Source organism: Hippichthys cyanospilos, chromosome 19, assembly GCF_059441005.1.
Source record: "Hippichthys cyanospilos isolate Australia breed blue-spotted pipefish chromosome 19, RoL_Hcya_1.0, whole genome shotgun sequence".
NCBI classification, from domain to species: domain Eukaryota; kingdom Metazoa; phylum Chordata; class Actinopteri; order Syngnathiformes; family Syngnathidae; genus Hippichthys; species Hippichthys cyanospilos.
In genome coordinates this window covers 12,945,372-12,971,153 of record NC_142387.1, presented here as the reverse complement: position 1 = coordinate 12,971,153, position 25,782 = coordinate 12,945,372, and the positions used below count along the sequence as shown (strand labels likewise).

Sequence of the window (25,782 nt, the reverse complement as noted above, 5' to 3'; positions counted from 1 at the left end):
TCATTAGTTTATGTACTAGTTTATTAATCAATTCATTGTCGCATATAAGTCACAAAAGGGTCAAATCAATATGTTATTATAATTATTAATTTGATGCTGTTGACGTTTACATATTAACTGTAATACAACAAACTCACACGTGTATCTCGTGTTTATCTCACTTTTTTCCACTCCTTTACTTTGCCATACTTTGTGACATTTTTTACAGCAGCATGGGCCAGCTGGGCTGTGAATCATTAACGTGTAATTGGCCCCTCGCCAGGCTGTGCTCAATGGGGCGGAGCCAGTCACTTTTAACGGTTTAGCTGCGACCTTTTATCTCGCTCCGTCTGTCATCTTTGTGTCCCCACGCTTGGGCGAGAACATCAATCGAAGGCCAACGCTCCAAGTCGCCTGAAGTTGAACTCCTTATTAGATCTTATTTATGTGGCACGAGCAACGAAATGGTCTCTCCTGAACCAGAACGCACAACCATGTGGTCAAAATTATTAGGCCCGGGCATGGTTCAGTTCTCGTCATGTTATTTACAGTGATTTTTTTTTGTAATTACTGTTTGTATCTGCTAATTAAACAGCAACCCTCATAGATAGATTCCTTTTAAATATCCTGCATAGGTGCACCATAGGGTTTAGGTCAGGGTGTCACACAGGGGACATAATTTCCCTTTAACCACTATTCCAAAAAAGATAAGATATGCCCTGATAAAAATGCAATCCTTAACAAAAAATAGATATTTTTTACATGTTATTACCATTAGGTTAAACTCTGCAGGTGTATCCAAAGAAGTATCCATTCATGTTTCCACCCCCTGACAAAACGCACAATAGCGGAGAACAATCAATAAATTCATCAATAGTGAGGTTTCCAGCAGCTGCAGTGACCGCTGGCTGCGATCGCCCCCCCCCCCCCCCCCCCCCCTTGTATATATAAAAAGGCGTGTCCTCCCCCCTCCCGCACACGATTGCGAGTGAGCATCCCGCACGGCCAAGCCCGACGCGCTTTTGCTGCCCTTCATGGATGCTCCAGGACTCCGGCATCCTTCGTGGAATTGACAAGACGGGACGCGACCACGCAACACCTCCATTAACTGTAAGTCAACCGCGTGTGTGTGTGTGTGTGTGTGCGTGCATGCCGTGTATTATAATGTGAGATACACATTTTTCCAATCTCATTCACTTCTATTGGGTTATCTTTGTTAAACACGCAAAATGACAAACGGTATTGCCGTTAGTGCGCCACAAAGGGCTGACGTCATCGATTAGCATGGTGCTAAAAATAAACCCGATATCGTGCACAAGGGACATCCTTTTATTTTTTTTTTTGCAGCATGCCGGAAACAGGTTTGACACTGTCGCCATAGCACTAATGCGTCCCTGGATGGGACATCCGCTAGGGACCACACCCTTCCTTTCAGGCCACTTCATTAGGTACCCCTGCACATACACATCATGACAATCAAATAGATAGATTTAAGATTTTAAATGCGTTGTGCTGAGTCATACTGAGAAGTGTACCTAATATTCAAGTCAAAAGTTTGCAAACACCTTCAATTTTAAAAATGTGCACAGTGAACTGAAAGTCATTCCAGGTCATAAAGCATCATTCACATCATATAGCCGACTGGGAAAACAATATTTGTGTTTTTTGCAAAGCGGCCATTTTTACAAAAGGTGAAGAATCAAGTCCAAATCATCTTTTGGTTTTAATATTTTTAAATTTTGTAAATTGTTGAGTGGTGCTGCATTGTCTGGATAATTTCTGAGATTTTAATGGGGTTTCTGCAGGCAAATCTATTTTAATTCCCTGACCACTGGTCTACAAACATCTTTTCAAATTAATAGCAAATTAATTGGAACATGAAGAAACTTTCTTTACTGTTTTTTTTCAAGGGCAATAAATAAAGATGTTTGACCAAACATGATGAATAATCGTGATTAATAATCGTGATTTTAATATTAGCCAAAATAATTGTGATTATTGTTTTGGCCGTAATCAAAAGAGGATTTATAAAAATGAGTCTTGTTTTGAAGCCAACGCAGTGAATAAAAATATTAGGGGCTGCATATGACACGCAGGCCATCAGGAATTTTTTCGAATTCTGGATCACAACAATCCGGCAAAAACGTAATTTTCATTATTTGTGGATTATAATCCCCCCCAGGCCGCCATCACCGGGTGAAAGGTCTTGGGAAGCGTTGCCATGGCGAACAGGGGCCCCAGTTACGGCCTGAGCCGAGAGGTGCAAGAAAAGATCGAGCAGAAGTACGACCCCGACCTGGAGCAGCGACTTGTTGATTGGATCGCGGCCCAGTGCGAAGGCGGCGTGGAAAAGCCGCCCGCGGGCAGGGAGGGCTTCCAAAAATGGCTGATGGATGGGACGGTGAGCGTGCCGCCATCGCCTAAATGTCTGAATTATTATAAATCTAACATTTATGTTGACTCGCCGTCAGCTCCGTCAAAGCTGATTTTTGACGTCAATAGCCGTTAATGGCAGTGAATGAGTTTTAAAGTGGTTGCGGTTTCCAGGTCTTATGTCGGCTCATCAACAGCCTTTATCCTAAAGAGAAGCAGCCAATCAAGAAGATCTCCGAGTCACAGATGGCCTTCAAGCAGATGGAGAAAATATCTCAGTTCCTGCAGGCCGCCGAGGAATACGGCGTCACCAAAACGGATATTTTCCAAACGGTAGACCTCTGGGAAGGTAAGTTTGAAAAAAATTCATTTAGCGCTAACCCTTCTGTGAAAACATCCTAGAAATATGGAAAAATTGTGAACCAGAGTTTAAAGATTCCATGGTTAAAGCAATTTTTATTCTTCTCAATGGTTTATGTTTATCAGTATTTTAATTTTATGTAATTTTGGGGGATTATTTATATTATTTTAACCTTCAAATGAATTTCTTAATTTGTCATATGTTCTTTGCATTTATTACTAGTCTCATTTTCATTGCACTGCCTTTTAGTATTCATTATTTTGTTTCATATTTTATGATTTTTAGTAAGGATTTTTCAAAATAACTTTTGATAGTTTTGATACTTTATTAGTCCTTTTTGAAGCTTTTTTTTTTATAGTTTTTGATCGTAAACATGGTCCAAAAGAGTAGCCAATACTAGTATCAACTGCCATTGCGAGTATTAATACCTGGAAATAAAATAATGATAATAATTCGCATCAGTACTCGCCCTGCTCTGCTCAAAAATGACTCAAAAATATGAATTGTACATTTTGTAATATATAATGAGTAGATATCCACTTCATTTGTCAATAAACGAGTGTTTTGATTCATATTTTTGGACTTTATCGCTCTTTTACATTGTTCATAATATTATATGTTATATGCGTTTTTTTCCCAATTCAATAATAAATCGAAATAAAGCATTTTATACAGCTGTGCTTCTTAAATATTGGGGTGGGGCCCCCCTGGAGGGGAGGGGTGGGGGCTTGGTTTTAGTCACGTGACGCATAATTGCAATAAAATAAGAATCTTCATCATTTGTTTTTTTTAGTTCCAGGCACTTTGATGCACTTGTTTTTTTTTTCTGTTTTAGACTAAGCTGTAGCCCGTATAAACGCTGTAAAAAATAATTAACCGTTTTTGAAAGTTGATTTATCTTTAGTAAATTTTAAAAAGGATTCAGGTTTAGGTACTGTATACTTATATGATTTTTATAGATAACAATCTTATTTATAGTATAGACCAGTATATGCTAATGCCCATTTTCATCCCGCCAATGACAGGGAAGGACATGGCTGCGGTGCAGAGAACCCTCATGGCATTGGGCAGCGTAGCCGTCACCAACGGCGACGGCCATTACAAAGGCGACCCGGACTGGTTCCATAGGTAAAAACCCTCCCATCTCCCCTCCTTTCCTCCTCCTCCGTATCAGCGCGGTCCCTCCCCCGCAGGAAAGCGCAAGGCTATCGGCGGGAGTTCACCGAGGAGCAGCTGCGCCGGGGCCAAAGTCTGATCAGCCTCCAGATGGGCAGCAACCGCGGAGCGTCCCAGTCGGGCATGACGGGCTACGGTATGCACCGTCAGATCATGTAGAAGACCGGTCGGCCTCGCTTCCTGTCCCTTCTTCTCGTTTGGACTAACACTGTGTATCGTAGCCTATTCTGCCTGGCGCTAAGCTAACCTCCCTGAAACTGCTGCTGTCTCCTCCCCTTTTCCACTCCGCTGTCACTTCTGCTTTATTATTTCATGTGCAATGAAGTCACAAATTAAACCTCCCCGTGACATACGATTAAAATGTCAAACAAGCCATCGGTGTTCGTGGATGTCACGAACGATGCGGTTATGGGTTATTGTGTGATTGCGCGCTCACGTCGTGCCTGGTTTACGGACCGCATGAGGTCCTGATACACTTGCCTCAAAATGTGCTCTTTTTCGTTTTGGTATTTCTTTTCCCAATACAGGTTTTCTCTGGATGTAAAAGGAAATAATAAAATGCGGAAACAGAATACTGTAGTGTTTTTATGTAAATCACCTCGTTGAGCTTCCCCCTGATTTGAATAAACGAATCCACTAGTTACAGAACGGAAATTTCAATGCCAGGACCTGACGGATAATTTTGAGTATTCTGACTGACCGTTGTTGTGTTTTTTTTTTCTGTTTTAACACATTCCGTGCCATGGATGAGAATTCAGGTCTTTTAAAATAACAATAATATTAAAACTCTGGTTAAATTTGTATTTTTTTTGTCGAAGAGCCGACACCCTTGACTAATGCTTACCGAATATAAGCCAATTGAGCGGTGTAGTTCTAACTGTGACCATTGGGTGGCAGCGTTTCCTGTATTTCCAGCTATTTCCTAGTCAATTGGAACTGAAGAATGGAAGTCAATCTTTCAAATGGCAGCACCCATATTTACATAGACATAGCACACAATATTCTTTTGGCTGTGAAAGGTGAGTGAAAATGCTAAATAAATTGTATTTCTTCTTTTCAATAAAATTTTATTTTATTACAAGGTATGGGTAACCTGAGGGGGGCGCTGTGCTTGGCAAGCTGACTGCATTTGGATTTCGGAACCTCTCCCCCATGTGATTCAATTGACCAAACTACTGACACAATATTGCCTTAAGTACCAACAAACATCTTTTTTTTCCACACTAAAAATGATAAATTGCATGAAAAAAATATTGACTAAATACAGTTATGTTATTGGTGCTAAAAATCCGAATGCTTAAAACACACCACCAGTTTCAGAAGGGTGTGCACACTTTTGCAACCTTATTGTTTTTCAATTGACTTTTGCAGGTTATAAGTCACAATCATTGAAAATGTTTTGAATTGATTCTTGGTCTTTTTTTTTTTTATCTCTATAACCCAAGCAGAGGTATGTTGACTTTTTATCCACTGCAGGCTATGTATACAGCATCAAGGGGCGTGTTTTCTCCTCAGCGATGTTATTATCTTATCTTCTTCCCTGGGGTTCTTTCCTCTTGCCTGCCTGCTTGTCTCTCTTCGCCCAGTACAATCTAATAATAAATAGGGAGCCGGACAACAAAGTCATTAGGACAGCAGCTTCCTGTGGATGCACATCACTGTACTGATTGAGTAAAAAAAAATACATAAAAAATATCTACTAGAAGATGTTTAACTTTTTTATGCTTTACTCTGTACATTTATTGACGAAAGTGTAATTTGGCGGCTAAGTGACAAAGTGAACCTTCTGCCAGTGAAAATTTTGTCAGTGATTAATGGGGGTGGTTAGATAATACTAGTGTTTTGCTGGCTCCCCCTAGTGGTAAGCTCAAGAATAACTGCCCAACTACAGTTAAGTTGTATTTAACCTTCTAGTACAATACATTAGCGTTTTATCTTTCAAAACAGCTTGTTAAATTTGTATAAATCAATTCTAAAAAGGTAAAAAAAATGACTCACACTAAAAAGACAAAGTTCTGATTCTTTTTTAAAACCCGGCTAGTCGTCTCAGTTAATATTAGCGCCACACTCTGGTGATGTGTAACTCACAAACGCAATAAGTAAACTAAAACAACTCAAGTATCCAATTGAATTGAGGTCCAAAGTTCCTACCAAGCTCCAATTTTTTACTTTTGTCTCCAGATGACATTAAACTCATTTGAAGATAACACGTCGAGCGTTATTAGCTTAGCAATGTCGCCGTCAAATTTCAACGTCGCCCTCTTGCTCCTCCTGCTGGGACTCCGGTGCGTTGCGCAGGAAGACAACTTAAGCGGCAATACCAAGGGCTGTGTTTGCGGCTATCCCGGCATCCCTGGTGACCCGGGACACAATGGGACGCCCGGAAGAGACGGCAGGGACGGACTTCGAGGCGAGAAAGGGGACACAGGTGAGTGACCGCATTTTAAGTGTTGGCCGCCATGTTTTTGATGGTTCACTTTGTCCCTGCAAGGTGGAATTGGTGCTGTAGGACCTGCAGGGAAGGATGGACTAAAGGGGGATCCAGGTCCACCTGGTAAGTGCTTTTTTTTTCTGTTTTGCAACACAGGTCGGTATTGTTAGCTAAGCTAGCTGTATAAATTAGCCTGACAGTGGTAAACTAGATGACCCACTATCAGTGCCGCTTCTAGAATTTTTCTTTAGGCGAGTGTTGTCTTTTGGATCATAGAAGAAACACAAAATAAACAATATGGCTCTTCGCGAGCCAAAATATGTACAAACAAATCTACAAACTTGTTTGCCAAAGGGGTGGCTTGCGAATGTATTTGTAGCGCATACATTTGGAAAATGATCTTTTTTAATGTCTAGGTGCACCTGGTCAAGCGGGACTCAAGGGAAAAAGGGGGGACAATGGAGATCATGGACCACCTGGGAAAATGGGGCCCCAAGGAATCCAAGGGCTCATTGGTCTGAAAGGAAATAAAGGTGAGCTTGGGTTACCTGGACCACAGGGACCCAAAGGTGAAGAAGGACCTTCCGGACCACTCGGTCCAAAGGGAGAAACGGGTCTTCGTGGAGATCGAGGCATCCAGGGCCCGATGGGTCCTCCGGGTAGGCTGGGGCCCAAGGGTGAAGTGGGTGCTGCGGGTCCAAAAGGCGGCGTTGGTCACAGGGGGGATCGCGGCTCTAGAGGAGACAAGGGCGACAAAGGCGAGCAGGGAGATGCTTGGGTCATCTCCAAAAGCGCCTTCTCTGTCGGACTCACGGCGCAGAGCAAACTCCCGACGGCCCTTACGCCCATCCGGTTCGACCGGATTATTTACAACCAACAAAACCATTACGATCCTCAAACCGGAAGATTCACATGCTCGGCAGCCGGCGCATATTTCTTCACCTATCACATCACCGTCTTCTCCAGGAACGTGAAAGTGGCCCTGGTGAAGAACGGCGCCAAAGTGCTCCACACCACGGACAGCTACCAGAGCGGCGAAGACCAGGCGGCCGGGGGCACCGTGCTGCACCTGGAGCCCGGTGACAAAGTGTGGCTGCAGGTAGTCGGGGGAGAACTTTTTAACGGGCTCTTTGCTGATGATGATGACGACACCACGTTCTCTGGGTTCCTCATTTTTGGGACCTAATTTTGGAGCTGAATGTTAGTATAAAGATTAAAAACAATAAGTGGTGTATTAGTTGAAAGAAAGCAAAAAAAAAACTGTTTTGTTGCGACTATACTGATTATCAAGAGAATATTGGAGTCGTAATAAAATATTTAAATGAATAAAGGTACTGTTGCATATATTATCTGCTTTTTGGGGATGGGCAAGCATTTATGCTCGTGAAACTATGAGGAGGAAAAATGCACCGACTGGAAGGTCCTGTCTTGTGGAGGAAAGGGGCGGGACTACCCAACTACCAGCCAATGCGTGCATGCGTCGCTCAGCCAATCCAAATTTGATATGATCTCGTCAACCCCACCCTTCTTTTTAGCTTCATTTAATCGCAGGAGGAAAAGGAGGCGTGACTTGCCTTATCAGCTGACGCGTGGTTGGCCTGCGGCGATGCAGTCACGCGGCGGTCAACCAATCGATCCCACTTGTTTCTCCTCAACCCCGCCCTCTTTTTTTGAGACTGCAACAAGTGCATTAAGATGCTCCTCGTCCTCCTCGAGACGTACTTTTTTTTTTCTCTAAACATTAGCTTCACTGTCATATCTAAACAACTTCCTCGACCAGCAGCCGGGAATACTTTTTAACCACTTCAACTTTAATTTCCAGGCTTTCATATTTTCTCGAAAAGTCGAATTAAAACTACTTTTTGTTGCGACTTAAGTTCATCGCCAAGCGCTCGTCACTCAGCTAGCCAAAGTTGCTACAATTAGCCCCGGTTTGTTTGCGAAGAGCCACAATGAAGCGGAAACTTCTTTATGATTCTTTTTGCATTGTTTTCTTTTAAATTGACTCTCACTCGACATGGACGAGGGGAGCGAGGCTCCTGAGAAAGCCCGGCTACTTTTCTATGGCTAAAAAAGGCTCAAGAGGGGGGACACCAGCCACTATGAGCAAGGTAAGTCGTCCATTTTGTCTTTTTAATATATCGTAGTTTTCTTGGCGTTATCGTTGTGCCTCCTGTGTATCGGACAGGGGGGTTATGGTGCATTATAGTATTGGTTGTTATAGTGATGTGGGAGAAGCCAGGCTGGCTGAAGGAGGAGAAGAGGTGGGGGGGGTGATGTGTGTGTGTGTGTGTGTGTGTGTGTGTGTGTGTGTGGGGGGGGGGGGGGGGGGGGGGGGGGGGGCTTACAAAGAGCTTTATGGGCCAAAAGAAAGTGAATCAATGGCAGAAAGTAGGCACTTTGGCTCCAGTTCTTTGGTCTTAGTCTGTGTTAATCCTTTTTCCTCTTGTCAAAAGCCTCACCAAAAAATATCTCTGAGGAGACAATTATAAGGGATTTTCTTGCATATAAATTATGGTTGGAGTAATCACTTAAACCTAAATGCAATCCTCCAATAAGTTTGACAATCGGATGCTGGGTTCGCAGAGATTTTTTTTTAGGTCACAAAAACATGGACTTGCCAGTTATATCGCTGGCAGATAATCTTGTCAAAAACACTTTCAATTCAGAGCTAAACTGGATAACTTCACTTCACATCTCAATCCTTCTCACTGATCCTTTCCTGTGTTAGGGAAAAATAATAATACAGTGGACCCACACCATACGAAATTACTCAGTTTCGGACTCTGGGTCGTATGAGATCGTCATATGGCGGGCAATAGAAACCTATGGTAATGCGTGCAAAACCCCAGGTAAATCTTCAAAATTTTACATACCTGTACATTTTAAAACACAATAGTATAGTAAATAATACATATATATAATCTACATGTATACAGTTAATTAACATCGTGAATAAAAATATAAAGGAAAAAAGACATTTTATTTACCTTTGGAGTAACGTGACTTGAGCTAGTTACAGCCATCGGCATCTTAGTGACACCGCGACGCCGACCAATAGCAGACCAGCTTCTTAGAGACACCGTGACGCCGACCAATAATAGAGCAGCATCTTAGTGACATGTGCAGTGACGCATATAGTGACGTATGACGGCAGACAAAAAAAACAAAGTGAAAAAAATGTAAGCAAGGGACACTGTAACCTGGGGGCCCCCTGTATTTGGAAAGGAATATCACGACATACTTCCACATCATTCACACATTGACTACTGAGCGCAGTAGATTCCCCGCAGTACTGATTGGCCAAGCAAGTTAACCCTTACGGTTTGACCGAAACCAGGTTAAGAAAAACTACTTTTTAGTGACGCAAAGACTCATTGTGGAAGTTAAAATTTTCAGTACTGTGCATGTATGAAGAAATTATTGTGTGAAACCCTTCAAAATAAAATACAATGGTAATGACCTGCTTTTGTAATGTATGTACAGCGTATAAAAAAACAGGTCAAATAAAATGGCTAATAGGAAAGTAGTAATTCATGTTTTGCATCCGAACACCTACTTCCTGTTGCCTACTTTCTCTTTCATAATTGTTTGCTGCTCAGGAATTTGAATTGTTTCTCGAGCTTGGCATGGCGTTTCAATTCCTTAGTCAGCTTCAAATTCCAAAGTGGGCGTCTTTTTATTTTTAAAGCCGCCATCAGTAACCGTGTTGACTCGTGACAGGGCCCGTCTGTTCTTTGTATTAAATTCCCCGGTTGTCTGTCACTATGACAGCGGATCAGGTGAACGTTGTGTGCCTCCCGTATGCGAGTACAGACATCCCTCCCCCGGGCAGGCCAAGCTTCCCACGCTCTTGACATGGTAGGGGGCGGGGCTTCTGCTATTCTCCTTCCTTATGGCTCATCCCAAAATGGGGAAGTTGAGGCTAAAGGTGTTTGAAAGTGTCGGGGCATCGTAAAACTTTTAGTAACCGCACAGGCAACTTTGAAAGGATCATTCAACGTTTTAAACCATCACACACTTATGCAAAGATATGAAATACCTTATGACGGGGAAAAAAAGTGCTTAATTGATTAATGGAGCAACTACTATGAAAAAAAGCTGAATTAGGTCAGGCCCCGCCTTTCAAAGCACACAATCAAAGTCAAAGATGCCGCAGTGTACAACAGTGTTTCTCAACCTTTTTTCAGCGGCGTGCCCGCTTTTGAATATTTTTTGCAAGTACACCCTAACCACTGCAAAGCAATTTTAGTTGAATGGCGTATTTTATTTGCATCCGCAATGACAATGTGGATCCATATATAACTTTACGTTTTGCGGAGGAGTCACTAAAACACCATTTTCCAGTAGGATGCTTCATGTTCCAAATAATTTGCTCTTAGTCTGAAAATAAAAATGTACTATTGAGTGACTTGACTTGAACTTGACATTTTAAAAAAAAACGTGACATTAGCTATGGGCACTGTTGGTAGTTAAATCCTTTCTTTTCATTTTTACCCCCCTAAGAGTGGGGTGCATTCTGACCAGGTTCAACCTTCAGATCCACCTAACCCCCCCCATCCTTTTGAGGGGCAGGCAGCAACATGGTGGGCTGTTTGCAAGCTTTGGAGTGTCACTCCAAGTCAGCGCCGAATCGGCCGCTTGTCTGCCTGATTAGGCTATCATGTGTAGATGAAGCCACACTCAAAAGCAAAGCTGCGTTAATCACATTAGCGATGGCATGGAAGGGGAATATGTCGCGCGCGCACACACACACACACTCAGGACAACGAGCTGACTCGTAGCATCTGCTAATTGGCGTTGAGCATTTCAAACGTTTAATTGGGCGAGCTTTGCACACACACAAAAACAAAAATTGGGCCAGGCATGCAAACATGCACAAGTGCTGCTGTTTTAATCACTATGAAAAGGAGTTTGCTATAAATAGGGCTGCAAGATTATGGCAATAATGATAATAATAATCGCAATTATTTTGGTCAATATGGAAATCACGATTATTAATCACGATTATTCAACATGTTTGGTCAAACATGTTTACAGGTAATTATTACTCTTTTTTTTTTTAAACAAGCAGTGAACAAGGCTTCAAGGCTTGATACTTAGAATTAATAAACTAATATAAATAAATGATTAACTTACTTGCTGATTTCAAAACAAGAAAAAAATGAAGCCTAAGCCTACTTAAAACCAAGCACATTGTTTACTTTTAATCAATTAGCTGTTGGATTTTTCAAAATGGTTCTCAATTGACAGCTAGCGCTGTATATATTAGGAATCAGGTGAGAAACACATTTCACGCTGGTAAATAATATATTAGGGTGAGAAAAGCTTTTGTCATGCAAACATGCGAGAAACATTGCCCCCTGTTGGTAGGATGACAAAGTGCTTGATTTGACATGTAAGGTTGACTACTTTTTAAATGTTATTATCGCAATGAATTAATCACATAAGCAAAGCCAGCTCTGCAAAAATATAACCCCACCAGAGGTATGGAGGCCTGTAAAAAAAAAGTTGGAAAATGACAAGCGAGCATTTTCCCATGATCCGCCCTCGTCTGGAGGCCCTGGGCTCTAAAGCTTGGATCTTTTCACCGTTAATGAATCTGATCCCTGGCCTCAGGCGAGGGACATACCTCTGTAGAGGTGACCTCCATCTCAGAGTTTACCCTTGGCTTCCTTATTTTTTTTTTAACTCCTCTTTATCACAGATTGTTTGGTTGTTGTTTTTTTTTCCTAACATAAGACGAAGGGAGTCAATATAGATGTCTTTCGCTCCGTAAATGAATGCGCACAAGGATGCTCCATATCTAATTGTAATGTGTGTATTTTCTCATGGCGTGCATGTTTATGTGTCTGCACACGTGCTCATCCTTGTCTCCGGGAGTCTAATCTGAGGCTGGCTCCAGCTGGCTACGTGAACTGGAGGGTGGGAAATGCAAGTGGGTGCGCAACTTCTCCCTGAGCTCATTAACTCGGGACCGGGACCTCACCAAGGAATTCACAGAATAACAACATTAAAAACTTGGTGCGCAATAATGTTTAATGTAAAAAAAAAAAAAACATTACTTTTTTTGTCAATTTGATACTTGTAATATTTGATCATAAAATCATAAATTCTTTAGAAAAATCAAAAATGCAAAATCACTGTGTTTCAACATTTCATTCATGTAATGCCATCCTAAAATAATTCCTAAAAAATCATCTTAAATTATATACGTCCTTATTAAATGTTCAACCTACTGAACTATAACTTTTTTCTTTGTTCCTCAGAATTATTTTATTTATTTATTTTTTGTGAATCCATTAAAAATTGAACTTTTTACCACCTATGTTTTTTCTGAGCATCTCCGTGGCGCAGTGTTTAGCCCGTCCGCCTCACATTTCAGGGACCTGAGTTCAATCGCGTGTCAAGTTTGCATGCTCTCCCCAAGCCTGCGTGGGTTCTCTCCAGGCACTCCGATTTCATCCCACACTCCAAAAACATGTATTGGACATTCTAAATTGTCCTTTAGTGTGATTGGTTGCGAGAGTGTTTGTTCATCTTTGTGTGCTCTGCAGTTGCCTAGCAACCGTTTCAGGGCGTCCCCCACCTACTGCCCCTAAGTCAGCTTGGATAGGCACCAGCAACTCTGCGACCCTTGTGAGGATAAGCTTAAAAAAACTTCTTGTAAAACGCCTTAAAATTGACCCCATCTCCCCTAAATTCTCATCTTCTACAAACCCAGTTAAACTCATTCACTGCCGTTGACGGCTATAGACGTCAAACATCCATTATAACTGGGCTGGGCGTGATTGAGTTGATCATAAAATAGCACCCCCACAAACACACATTTTCCCTTTCGAAATGTGTACATTTCCTTTTACTGTCGTAAGATGCCCACAGCGTTAGCATACCGGCCGGCCCGTGACACCTCAGTCAACTGTTGTGGCGCCCGGTGCGGGCCTGAGGGCACGGAGGTGTTGACGGAGAACTCAGTCAGTCGAACCTCTGTCACAGGATCCAAATCCAAGAAAACAAGCACGGTGGACGTGTTGACATTCCTGGCCTATCTCCTATCTTCTGTCCCGCCTCTAGCGGCCGGGATAACACATCCCGCTGCTCTTTGTCAATCCTCGGCAGCAGTATAAGAAGACAATTGAGAGCGCCGTTTTGAAAGTGGCGCATTGTTCTTGGGGGGGGCCTTACGGTGTGTCAGCGGGCGGTACTCGGCAGCGACAGCACCGCACTAATGCCAGGAGTGACGGAAGGTTCCGCACACCATCTGGATATGTGGTACTGGATGCAGGGTTTTCCTGGCTCAAAACTGAGGTAGAGATGGTACTATTCTGATCGTTTGCATGAGTGCGTTTACGGCTGTTGTTTTTTAACGTATTTCTTGGGGTTCTTCTTCGGATTTTATGCTGCCAATTCCGATACCGAGCATCTAGGGACGAGCAGTACGTTGAATCAATTCAATTAATTTGTCTTTTGTCTTAAATTGACAATTGAAAAATGAGCAAAATTTTGAAATTGTAGTTTTGCACAACCGTTGACACTAGTAATGCACCAGCTTTGCAACAATCAACAGAAAAAATAATTGATTAGCAAATCAATAGATAATTATCTTTGTTATTTGTTTTTTTAGATTTGTTTAGTCCTCTGTGAAAGCAGTAGTCTGATTATCGTTGTTGAATTTAAAAAAAAAACATTGGCAAACATCTGCTTTTACTTTGAAACACGCTGAACATTTTTGCCAATTTTTGTGACTTTATGGACAAAATCAGCAATGCTGTATATTTTTGCATTTTCAATTTGAAAGAATAGACTATTTTCTAAAGGAATGGAAATTAAAAGTTGATTTTAATAATCAACAGATTATCCAGTATTAACAGTAATCGTTATTTGCAGCCCAAATATTTTCAAAGGGCATAATTTGTTTCTTTTACTAGTGTCTGTTTTAGGAGTAACTTTTGAATGTCTGATATAGCGCCACCCTATCAACATGGCGAAACATTGCTATTACAACCCCACCCAACTTTGCTTCTGCCTCCAATTTGTGTATGCAGGTAAACCTGTGGGGGGGGGGGGGGGGGGGGGGGGGGGGGTCTGTGATGTATTGTGCAGGGCACCGAATGGCGGTTAAAGTGAAAGGTTGGAAATTGCCGTTTACGTGCAGGAAGCATGGCAATTTATCGCATTAATCACAACGGATTAGCATTTTTCATCGCTTAGTCATGCTCCGAGAGGCCCGCTTCAAAGCGCCAGCTGCGTTAAGTACCACTGTGAATCACACACACACACATGCAGTGGAAGACCCCAACCTGGGCCCCTGTCTTGAAAATCGCGGCACCAGCATTAAATGCACCTCATGTTTCAAGTGTGCGGTTCGTCACGTCGCTGGAGTAGCTATTCTTAATTTTCTTCTGACTCATTCGGTGTTTTATAAACAACCATTATCTATCAATGTGCTCATTCCTTAAGTGCTTGCTCAGAGCCCGCTACTGGAGTAGCTGCACTACAAGGAAATAAAGCATTTGCATCATTGCTAGGCTCATTCTTCTGCCTTTCAATGGGGCTTTTTTAATTGTTAAGAGGACATGAATGGCATGTACTCAAATAGTCCGGTTTTGCTTTTCAAGCGACTAACTGACGGCAAGGAAGTATGACGTGGTGACGGGAGTCTTTTGGTTTTGGTGGTGTGTTTTCTGCATGGTGTTGAGGGGGACACACTGAGTTATTAGACACCAAGACAAATGTATGATGAGACGCTTACAAGATGTTTTAGATGACACTTTAGGCAATCTGAGCCAAGCTTTATTATTTGTTTTATTTTCATGTACATTAGACGTGTGATGCAACTCACCATTATTTTACTGAGCGATCATTTTGATGAGTCAAAGTTTTAAATTCCCATATTCAAACAATAGTTGTTGTTTTTTTTTTTTTTTTTTTTTTTTTCAATTTTAAAGCGTAGAAATTACACTAACGTTTTTTCTTAATGATTTTCATACTGGTTTGCTCTGTAAATCGTCTGAAAACGGGCACGGCTATTGTTTCTTTTCACCAAAATAAAAGCAGATCATTGGAAATATCTTGTTTTGCTTCAACACAAGGATAGCCTGCTTTTGCGTAGGACTAACGGAAACCGAGTGGCTGAAATCCTTGGGATTTTAGTTCACTAAACAGTGATTTTTCAAAAGTAATTATCTATTTATTTGATAATCGATTAGTTGTTGATTTGATCGTTGCATCTCTACTTGACATGACAAGAATTTACCCTGTGACCTAAGGTCAACTTCAGTCTAGTCTGAAATCACCACCCGGCACACATGCACAACACACACACCTAATTAATGTTCCAAGGCTGAAAGTACCACCCAGTACACACACATACACACTGACTTAATTAATGTTCCAAGGTCAGCGTCATAAAACGCTTAATTCTACACTAGCTACTTTTCCTTCATCCTTCAAATCCAGAGCTTCAAACAACGATGACGTCCCACTTGACCTTAAACTTTTGTCTCATGTTCGTCTCTTGATCCGAAACCTTGGATCTTCCGAATACAGTTTCCTACTTGACCTTGAAAAGTTGTCACCTAAATCTTCTGATCTGAACTCAAATGTCTTTTTCAGCAGGTAGAACCAGAGGACGGAGTCTTGTCAATCAGCGAAGACTTGCCTTGCCTTCACGCTTCCAACGCTCACCCTCCCATCCGGGGTCGCCCCCTCAGCGACTTATACCCGTTCCAGGGTCAACTGGAGAGGAACGCCACCCCGTATCTGCAGCCCGTCAACGTGGGCCCTACCACCACGGGCGAGAGCCACCTGAACGGTGGCGGGGACTCCTCAGGGAAACCCGGCTCTTCAAGGATCATGAGGCTGTTTAGCAGTTCCATGAAGGGCTCCTTTCCAGCTCCGAGTCCCACTACTGACACACCCGCCGGTCTCCCCGGACTTGGCATGGTGGACTCTTTTAAAAAGCTGCGTTCTTCTGTGCTTCAGGGGATTCAGAGTCGTGGCGCAAGTGGATTTGCATCCTCATCCAGTCAAGAAACCGAGAACATGTCCAACGGGAATTTTACCGCAGGTCACGCCGACTCTGATGTCGATGACGACGAGGACTGCACAGAGGGTCTTCAACGCAATTCCCGCTTTTCCCGGAGCATGAGGAAAGCTTACGGAGCCGGACGCATTACCATGTTGGACATGGACGAGGACGGCTTTGCTGCAGCTAGCACTGACAACAAGAAAGCAAAGATGAACGGGCAGGCGGAAAACACATCCAATGCAACTGTGCTGAGCAGACTGAGCAAGAGCGCGGATAACCTTCATGTTTTTAAACTACCGTTCAGGCGCAAGGCCCCCACTCCTTCCGCTCAAGCGGCACCTCTGAGGACTCACAATATCCAGAGGAGCAACAGCGCCTCCTCTGGGGACCTCGGCGGTGGCGGGAAGAGCCCCGTGAGAGTGAAGGGACAAATGCTGAAGTTGGTGGGCAGCATGACCGAGTTGAGTGTCCTGCGCCGGCGAAGTCGCTCACCCTCCCCGGGCCCGCCCACTCCCATGTCGCCCCTGAGTCGTCTCCACGACGACTACTCCCGACGCGTGCCTTGCCGAAGCACCAGCGAGCGACGGCGACGACCCTCGCCCGTCAGGCCCCGGGTCTTGTCGGCGGGACACGCCCCGCTGGTCCACGCGCCGCTGGTCCACCCTCCGTCCGGACGAGCGGTTGCCGCAGTCCAGCGCCGCGTCTCCACGGAAGACGGGTCTCTTGAGATCACCACTTGCGGGTTTGTGTCCGAGGACCAGTCAATTACGGATAACCGAGATGAGCCACCAAACGAGGTAAGCCTGGAGATACACGCTGCTCACAAATTCAGGCCATTTATACCCAATGACAATTAGCATTTTGGGCTCCAACTAATTATTATTTTTAATAGAGATAGGCCAATATGTTGTTTTCAGGGCTGATCAAACCATAATTATTTTGGTCATTATTGAAATTATTAATCACAATTAGTCATCATGTTTGGTCAAACATGTCTATTTAGTGCCCTTTTTTAACCAGTATATAGCAGTATATAAACAAGGCATCAAGGCTTGATACTTGATACAAATAATAAGAATAAACTAAAATAAATAAAGCCAGTAAATAATAATTTAAAGAAATTCACCCAAGACATGGCAAAAACTTGGCACACGGGGCAACACAGCTAACTTAATTAATCGTGGCAGCCAATATCGTGATTGCGTTTAAAATTCAATTAATTTTGCAGCCCTACTTTGTTGTAATTTTTCAGCATGTTTATTGACCATCTTTTCAGATTTGCATCATGGTGATTCTTTTCATGTATTTTTTCAAATAAGTATTTAAAAAATATATTTTTATTGTAAAATTCCAACAAAAAGGGCAGCTTCCAGGGTTCTCAGCCTGTCTTAAAATCTTTAATAAAAATTGAAACAATTTTCAACAGTAAATCAAATTCTCCAAAAATAAACATGTAATAAAATTTTCCCTAAAGTTAACAGTTTTAAATTGATTTATGACCAGCCATTAGATTAATCTGAGAAATGCTGATGCCAATATTCATCAAGATGCCAAAAATCGGCCTGATCGATAGTATCTAGTATAGTACCAATTAATTAACCATAAGTGCTCCTGCACAACAAGCAGCACTGCAGAGACCAGCAAAACTTTCTGAGATTTGCTAAGTGGTTTTTATGCCACTTGTTTTTTGCTGCAGTTCAAAATCTGTTGCCAAAATGCGGCGTGTGAATGTAGCAAAGAATCATTGCCAAAAGCTTGTCAAAATACTTACACTCTCATCTATCATTTCCTTTTTTCCCCTTTGTTTGTTTCTTTGCCCATTGTGCCATGGTTTTGTAGTTTGATTAAAAGAAAAAGTATGTATTTATATTTATAATACAGTACAGTATATAGTTTTTAAAGTCAACAACCACATTTTCTTTTAATTTGCCTAAAGACTTGAGTGGCTGCACAGTCAAGCAGATGAGTCAATTTGAATGATCCCACACCTTTGATAAAAACGAATTTTCACTTGATTTTGTGCTGGGCTGTCTTGTGTTTGCCCTCTATGTGTGTATTGACTCGGGCCGGGTCACTTGCTGGACCCGTCTGTCCTGCGCTTGAAGGAACGGGCTTGGTTAATGATTAGGCTGCGTTTATGATTAGCAGCCACTTGCGCAAATGAGCAAAAATATTGTAGGCGGGCAGGGCCAAGCATTCCGCTTCTACACCTCCGTCAATGTGGCGGCGCAAAGTCCAGCAGCGATGCGCACGAATCCTTACTGAGCTAGTTAAAAACACCGGAGTCGATTTTGGGCCTTAAGATTACTTTTTGTTTTCTTATTCTTGGGAGAATGCTTTCATTACTTTAAATATCAAGCGGCTCGGCCCAGACACGGGCCGGCATGTGTTTCACCATGGTCCTCGCACTCTGCGTGCCTTTCCGCTGTGTATGCGGCGGTCCAGATCCAGATCTGGAGAACCAAAAGGTAAGGTGACGAACGATTGTTGCCAACTGCATAGGTCAATATTTGCATGTGAAATAAAATCTGGTATGGTGGTGTTTTATTGCAAAATATTTACGCTGCTTGATAGGAATTGCCACATTTTTCCCCGGGAAACCTGATGATATTGATTCAAGTAGCTTTGCGCTGATTTGCAATCCAATCAAAACAATTCTTGGGCTTGTTTGAGAAGCAGTAGCTCTGTTTCTGATTAACAGATGTACTGGATACGTGTGTTACATCAGCAGTGGTTGACCTTTTTTTGCGTCACAGACTGGGTTCATGTAAAGCAATTTTTTGGCATACCGGCATTCAGTGTGCTGCACGCTCGTAACATTGTTTTTTTTTTAATGGGTTTTTACATTATCATTTCTATGCTAGGGTGAAATTAACTTCTGGAGAAAAGAAAACGCAGTGATCATGCTCATGTAGAAGCTGCTGTGGGCCACCGCCCGCATGCAGACACTCAGTCGGACTCGCTGATATAAAAGGTGTATTTTAGCAAAGTTAAATCGGATGTAAAGTGTGTGGGAGTGATAAAATTGAATTTGTAAAAGGCTTAAATCAGAGTAGAGGTATTCCAACCTGATATCGATATCAATTGTTCACTAATGACAATGCACATCCCCTTATAATAGTTAACAAAATATAGACGCACAACGTTTTGCGTTTGAGTTATGTTCCAAGTAATTCTCTTTTGTGTAGCTCTGTACTAGATGTCCCACAGAGCACTGATCGAGGACTACTGTACATTGCACTGTACACTGCGCTGTATATCGTGGGTTATTGACCTCTCACTATTGCTGACTTTTTTTTTTTTCCCCCTTGTGATTTTCAGGTCACGTTAGATGAGCAAAGTGAGGAAGTGTCGCAACAAGATGGAGACTCCTCGGAAACCAGCAGCACCGCTCCACTCTCCCCAGTTTTCCTCCCGGATTCACCCACGTCGCCCCCCACTGAGGCCACCGCCGTCAAGGCCCGGCGACGGAGCGGGCGCCCCAGACCACGGCCCATCTCGGACTATGGGCAGCTCCTCTCCAGGAGGCACTGCATTCCCGAGGAGGCGGCCGAGCTAAACCCAGACGAAAGGACTCAGTCGCTCCATCAGGAATGCGTCGGGAACGGCGGGGAGGAGTGCAACATGAACGGGAACGTCCCAGGCAGGCGGCAGCAGCATCAGCGACCCCTGTCTGTGATGGGGGTGGAGGACTTGTACTCCCCTGACACCGACGAGGACCATCTTCCTTCTGTGCGCTCCTTTCTTATTTTAATGTCAGAAAGGCTATGTTCCAAATCACTTCCTTTACGCTTTCTAGTCCCCTATTGGGGGCTTTTTCCGAGCTCAAAACGAGGCAAATTTGGTAGCATTTTCATTCATTCATTTCAGTTTTTCTTTTTCTAATAATTCGTTATTTCTTTTTCAATTATCCATTAATCATTTAAACTCGGCTTTATGAGTGGTGAGTGGTCGGTTACCAGGGTAACAAACAGTTTTTCATTTAAAAAATGTAATCCACGATATAAAAATTCTGGTCTTGGGAGCAAGGAATGATTCCGAACAGAGTCCTAGAGAGATGGATGTAGAGACTTGCTAAATCCCAGAATGCTTCCTCATTTTGTGTTCCCCTGCAGCCTCTGTCACGTCCGCCCATCCCCTCCCATCAGGTGCCCCCCTACAAAGCAGTCTCAGCCAGATTCCGCCCCCCAACCCTCTCCCAGAGCACCCCCATCGGACTGGACCGCGTGGGCAGGAGGAAACTGCATAGAGTGCTTAGCGGTACGAAAAGTCAAATGGAGGACACATGTGGATGAACCTCCTGGCTCTTTCTCAAGCCCCTTTTTTTGTGCTCCATAGACGGATTGTCCGAAGGCTCACCTGTGCTGGACGACAGCGTGAGCGAGGAAGAGGAGGAAGAGGGGAGCTTCGACGAGCTGGCTGACGGCACGCCCTACCTGGAGCCAGGCGTGGAGCTGTCTGTGCTCGTAGAGGTGAGCCTCGCCGGCCCTCACGTTGACTTTTATGACATAATGTTTATCTCGTCGTGCGGCTTCGAGAGTGCGTCCCCTCCCCGTGAGGAGACATGTGAGGATAAACCGCGCGTTTTTATGCTGTTTGGCAAGCCGGGCCATAATCTAGCGTGTTCTACACGATCTCATCGGACTTGTAATGTGTGTTGACGCAGTGGATAAGCTCGGGCCACGCCGTGTACGCCGAGGCCCTGTGGGACCATGTGACCATGGAGGAGCAGGAGCTGGCCTTCAAGGCGGGCGACGTAATCCGCATCCTGGACGCCTCGCACAAGGACTGGTGGTGGGGCAGGGGGCCCGACAAGGAGGCCTGGTTCCCCTCCAGCTTTGTCCGGGTGAGTGGACTTCCTGACCCGCTTGTTTGCGCTCGACATGTAAGCTGGCTTCACTCCAAAGAAAAGCCAATCTAAGTGTTAAGATCGGTGTGTGTGCGGAGGAGTAAATCTGCCACCCGCTCGGAGTTCGGATGGTTTCCATGACAACCGGTGTTGAGTGGCAGTTGAGTCTTCATTACTCAGTTATTTGATTGGCAGATAGCGTCTGCTGTGTAATTGCTTGTTGCTAATTCAAAGTTCCCGAGCGAGCGCCGGTTAAACTTTCCCATGTGGTTGCCGTAACGACGCAGCATGGCACTAGTGCTTCTTTTGTCATTCAAGTGCGTTTTGTTCTCCTTTTTTCTACATTGGTAATTGCGCGAGCAAACTCCGCTAGCAGCTTTTTAATAGTATTTTTGTGCAAACTACAACCTTCCCGTCCTCTTGTTTCAGGTGCGTGTGAACCAGGAGGACTCGAGCGCTGGGAGTGTGGAGAGCGTGACGGATCAAGAGGACCCGGCTCCGCGGGAGGCACACAGCAGCCAGCACAGGCAGCAGATGAGGACCAATGTGGTGCAGGAGATCATGAACACAGAACGCATCTATATTAAGCACCTCAAAGACATCTGTGAGGTGTGCAGGATCATTTGAAATGATTCTTATGTATTTATTTTGCTCTGTCGGTAGATTAACTGTCTCAATGAGCGTGGATGATCAACAACAGGTGCTCTACAGTCTAGATTCGAAAAAAAGTGACGAGCAAACTTTCTGCTGAGAAACATTATGAAAAAACCTGAGCATGTTGTCGATTTATCGAGTAAAAGCAATCATTTGTCGATCTAATAACCTATGTGCTTCCAAATCACCAATATATACGTCTATCAAACGATTTCATAAATATTTATTCATGTCGATGACTAAAGTATTAATCTAATATTCATGTTTTTAAATAATGGAAAATAGTTAAGTGTTTACAATTTTTTCAAGTCCTGGTCTTCTTCCTCAGCCAGCGTCGAATTGTTTACATGTTCAATTTAAGCCTGCAGCGCCCTCTGCAGGCCAATGTCTGAACTGCTTCGACATTTGAAAAAATGTTATTTAATTCATTTTTGCTCATCTATACAGGGTTACATCCGTCAGTGTCGCAAGCACCCAGACATGTTCACGGAGCTCCAACTGAAGACCATCTTCAGCAACATTGAGGACATCTACAAGTTCCAGAGGCAGTTCCTACGCGACTTAGAGAAGAAGTACAACAAGGAGCAGCCGCATCTCAGCGAAATCGGCTCTTGCTTCCTCTTGCAGGTCCTTTTAAAAGCAGGCTTACACTACTCGCAAAAAAAAGTTGTGATATCGGGCTTTCTGGTGAACGTTGGTTAAATTTGAATTGGAGTTTTATCTCTAACTTTTTGTGAGTCGTCTATTTTCATTAATATTCACAGTCTCTTTCTTCGGTCCCCTCAGGGCGAGGGCTTTTCTATCTACTCTGAGTACTGCAACACCCACCCAGCGGCCTGCGCCGAGCTGCAGCGCCTCATGAAGTCGGGCCGGTACAAGCACTTCTTCGAGGCCTGCCGCCTCCTGCAACAGATGATTGACATCTCCATCGCCGGCTTCCTGCTCACTCCTGTCCAAAAGATCTGCAAATACCCCCTGCAGCTGGGGGAGTTGCTCAAGTACACCCCCAAAGACCACAGGTACTCCTCCACTCCTTTCAGTAGAGGAATGGAATACTTTTTTTTTTACAGATAAACGTGCCTGGACGCCTCCTTGTCCCACGCATATCTTATCAGCTCACACGTGTATATTACAGGATATGGGTCATAAAGTCATTTTAATTCAAAAGGCCGCAGGGGCCTTACTGTATCACATTAGCTGCACAATAGGGTTCTAAATCATATGTTGATAAATATTTAAATATGTTGTTCAATAAGTGTAGCCCCTATGAAGTCAATATAATGTGGATTAGCTGAATAGCAGTGATTCAAATTCAGTGCAATTCCCATGGCATAGAAATAGGGCGATACATCCAAATTAGATAAATTCATCATTTTAAAACTTTAAAATGAGGGTTTTTGCACAACTGGCAAAATGTTTACAGGACATTTAAACAGTAGTTAATAACTACTTAATTGTTGTATTCAAAATGCATCTGACAAATTGGTGACAGAAAGTAGACATGACGTTTAAAATGCATCTGACAATTTGGTGACAGAAAGTAAATGTTTGAATATTGAATATATGTTGGATAGTGAATAGTAAGTTTACTTTGGCACTTGGGGGACCTCGAGTAAATTGTGTACTTAATTTTGGCGTGTAGACAAGTTATGGAGCTTTTCAGCTTTTGTACTACACTAGTTTACGATAAAATATATTCGCAATCAATATGATGTCGTCTGAACCTTTTGCACGAGATTTTTTTTTTTTTTTAATCAAACCTGTGAATAAATGTTTTAGCGGTCTGTTTTTTTGGAGCATTATGATAGTCCTGAATGACTAAATAAATATTTAGATTTTTGGTCTGACCAGGGGATCTCAATAAAGGCAATTTAATGTTATGTGTTTTGTTTTTTGTTTTCAATTAGTGACTGTACACCGAAGTTTGCTAAAATCTCCTAACAATAATCAAGTAAAACCACTCACGCTGCAGTGACCACGGCGGTGTGAGCGACGCCCACGAAGCCATGAAGAACGTGGCGAGTCTGATCAACGAGAGGAAGCGGCGGCTGGAGAGCGTGGACGCCATCGCCCACTGGCAGGTGGCCATTCTCCGCTGGGAGGTAACGAGCGCATCCTAAGCTAAGATGAGCGCGCGACGCTAGCTTTGAGCTAAGTTTGTGCCGCTGGCGACGCAGGGGCCCGACGCGCTGGTGCGCAGCTCCGAGCTGATCCACTCGGGAGAGCTGACCCGAATCCTTCGCCAGGGTAAAATGCAACAGCGGAGCTTCTTCCTGTTTGACCATCAGGTGGTCTTCTGCAAGAAGGACGTCCTGCGCCGGGACCTCCTCCACTACAGAGGGCGGTTAGATATGGACCTCACAGAAGTGCTGGACGTGCCCGACGGGCGGGACCCGGACTTGGGTCTGACCCTCAGGAATGCCCTGCGCCTCCGCCACGCCGAGACACTGGAGTTTGTGTGCATGCTGTGCTGCAGGAAGCTCCAGGACAAGGAGAGGTGGCTGCAGGCCTTTCAAAAGGAGAGGCAACGGGTCAAGGAAGACCAAGAGATGGGTGAGGGTCCCAAAAACCTCTTGATGAGACACTACACTTTCTCACAAGCAGACTTTGATTGGGAAATTTAAAGCTTGTATTATACTTCAACTCATTCAATCCCAAAGACGTATTTTTACATTTTTCAATTGGAGACATTTAATCCCACATACTTTTTTTTTTTTTTAATACAATTTTTTTGGCTAGATTGTCTAAAAATGGCCTGTACTATATAAATCAAGCACTAAAATAATCTGTTACTCTTAAGTAATTATGTACTTTGGTGCTAAAGTTCCTTACTACTAAAGTATTAAAGGAATTGATTACCTTTGTTACCTAAAGTCTATTTAGGAACCAAAAGTTGGTGCGTATGGCACCAAAAGTAATCCCTTTTTTTTTAAGCTACTAAATAATGGATTACTTTTTTCTTAAAGTGATTGATGACTTAGTACCTAATTACATAAACACTTGGGGGGAAAATGAAAAACATTTGAAGTATCTGGTATTGAATGTCGAGACCAGTAGTTCTCAACCTTTTTTCTGTGATCTACCCTCTGTTGTGAAATTTGTTTTCAGGCAAGTACCCTTTAACCAGTGCAAACCATTCTGGGGTTTAAAAAAAAATCCGTAAAATAATGTTATTATTCATAAATACCTCGAGACTCTTAGCGTAAAAATACATCCTTGGAATTGGATGAGTTCAAAGGTGTCTATCTACAGTTTCACATGTATTTTTGGTCTCCAGGAATAGAAATCAGTGAGGAGCAAAGAAAGCAAGCTATTGCCAATGCCAGAAGAGCCAAACAAGGCAAAGTCACAAGTAAGGAAGCTAAATATTCTGATTTAATTATCCTGGGATTTATTGCAACTTTTAACTTTTCTTTTGTTTTGTTTTAAATCCCTTCCAGCAGTGGGCTACTCTGGCTCGGTGCCTCCACACCACCAAAACCTGCACCCTCTCCACCAGCGCCACGTGACCATCCCCACCAGCGTGCCGCAGCAGCAGGTGTTCGCCTTGGCCGAGCCGCCAAAGCGAAAGCCTTACCAGCTGCTCTACAGCATCACCCGCAACGCCTTTTTCAGGAAGTGATCCAGTTCCTGTGAATCTTTCCCTTTGTGTGTTTTATTTTTTTTTTTTTTTACATGTTGTTAGACTGTGCGTTGGATGAAGAAGGGGCGACTAATGTTAAAATACCGACTGTTCTCTCCCGGTACCCCTTTCTCAGCGACAATGACGTCTATTCTGCTATTACGTTGACTCGTGTTATATTTCACAAAGGCTGGACCCTTTTTGTTGTGTTTGTTTTTATTTTGACTTGCTGCTGAACACCCTGTCTCTTAATAACGTTGTAAATAAAACTCTTGTACGAAAAACGTCATTCCAGGCTCTCTGTGTG

General features: G+C 43.3%; 3 protein-coding genes across 4 annotated transcripts; all 3 read left to right on the top strand.

Annotated features, from left to right (window-relative positions):
• Positions 1-941: 941 nt before the first annotated feature.
• On the top strand, positions 942-4,461 carry tagln3b (transgelin 3b). Its single transcript, XM_088402315.1, has 5 exons — positions 942-1,089; positions 2,162-2,380; positions 2,527-2,701; positions 3,739-3,841; positions 3,907-4,461. Exons 2-5 carry the CDS (start codon positions 2,201-2,203, stop codon positions 4,046-4,048), a joined length of 600 nt encoding a protein of 199 aa, XP_088258441.1. The 5' UTR covers positions 942-1,089; positions 2,162-2,200; the 3' UTR covers positions 4,049-4,461.
• Positions 4,462-4,565: 104 nt separating this feature from the next.
• Positions 4,566-7,614, top strand: c1qtnf9 (C1q and TNF related 9). The gene is made up of 3 exons (XM_088402314.1): positions 4,566-6,317; positions 6,381-6,443; positions 6,737-7,614. The coding sequence occupies exons 1-3, from the start codon at positions 6,071-6,073 to the stop codon at positions 7,504-7,506; spliced, it is 1,080 nt and encodes a 359-aa protein (XP_088258440.1). The 5' UTR covers positions 4,566-6,070; the 3' UTR covers positions 7,507-7,614.
• Positions 7,615-8,027: 413 nt separating this feature from the next.
• spata13 (spermatogenesis associated 13) lies at positions 8,028-25,759 on the top strand. Of its 2 annotated transcripts, none has more exons than XM_088401823.1 (13): positions 8,028-8,431; positions 15,939-17,147; positions 19,672-20,082; positions 20,466-20,610; positions 20,689-20,822; positions 21,017-21,196; positions 21,629-21,808; positions 22,301-22,480; positions 22,640-22,872; positions 23,826-23,955; positions 24,031-24,406; positions 25,131-25,205; positions 25,294-25,759. In XM_088401823.1, the coding sequence occupies exons 1-13, from the start codon at positions 8,384-8,386 to the stop codon at positions 25,473-25,475; spliced, it is 3,483 nt and encodes a 1,160-aa protein (XP_088257949.1). In that variant the 5' UTR covers positions 8,028-8,383; the 3' UTR covers positions 25,476-25,759. The 2 variants fall into 2 exon arrangements, with proteins under 2 accessions (XP_088257949.1, XP_088257947.1); XM_088401821.1 differs by having other exon boundaries at positions 15,936-17,147.
• The last annotated feature ends 23 nt before the right edge of the window (positions 25,760-25,782 follow it).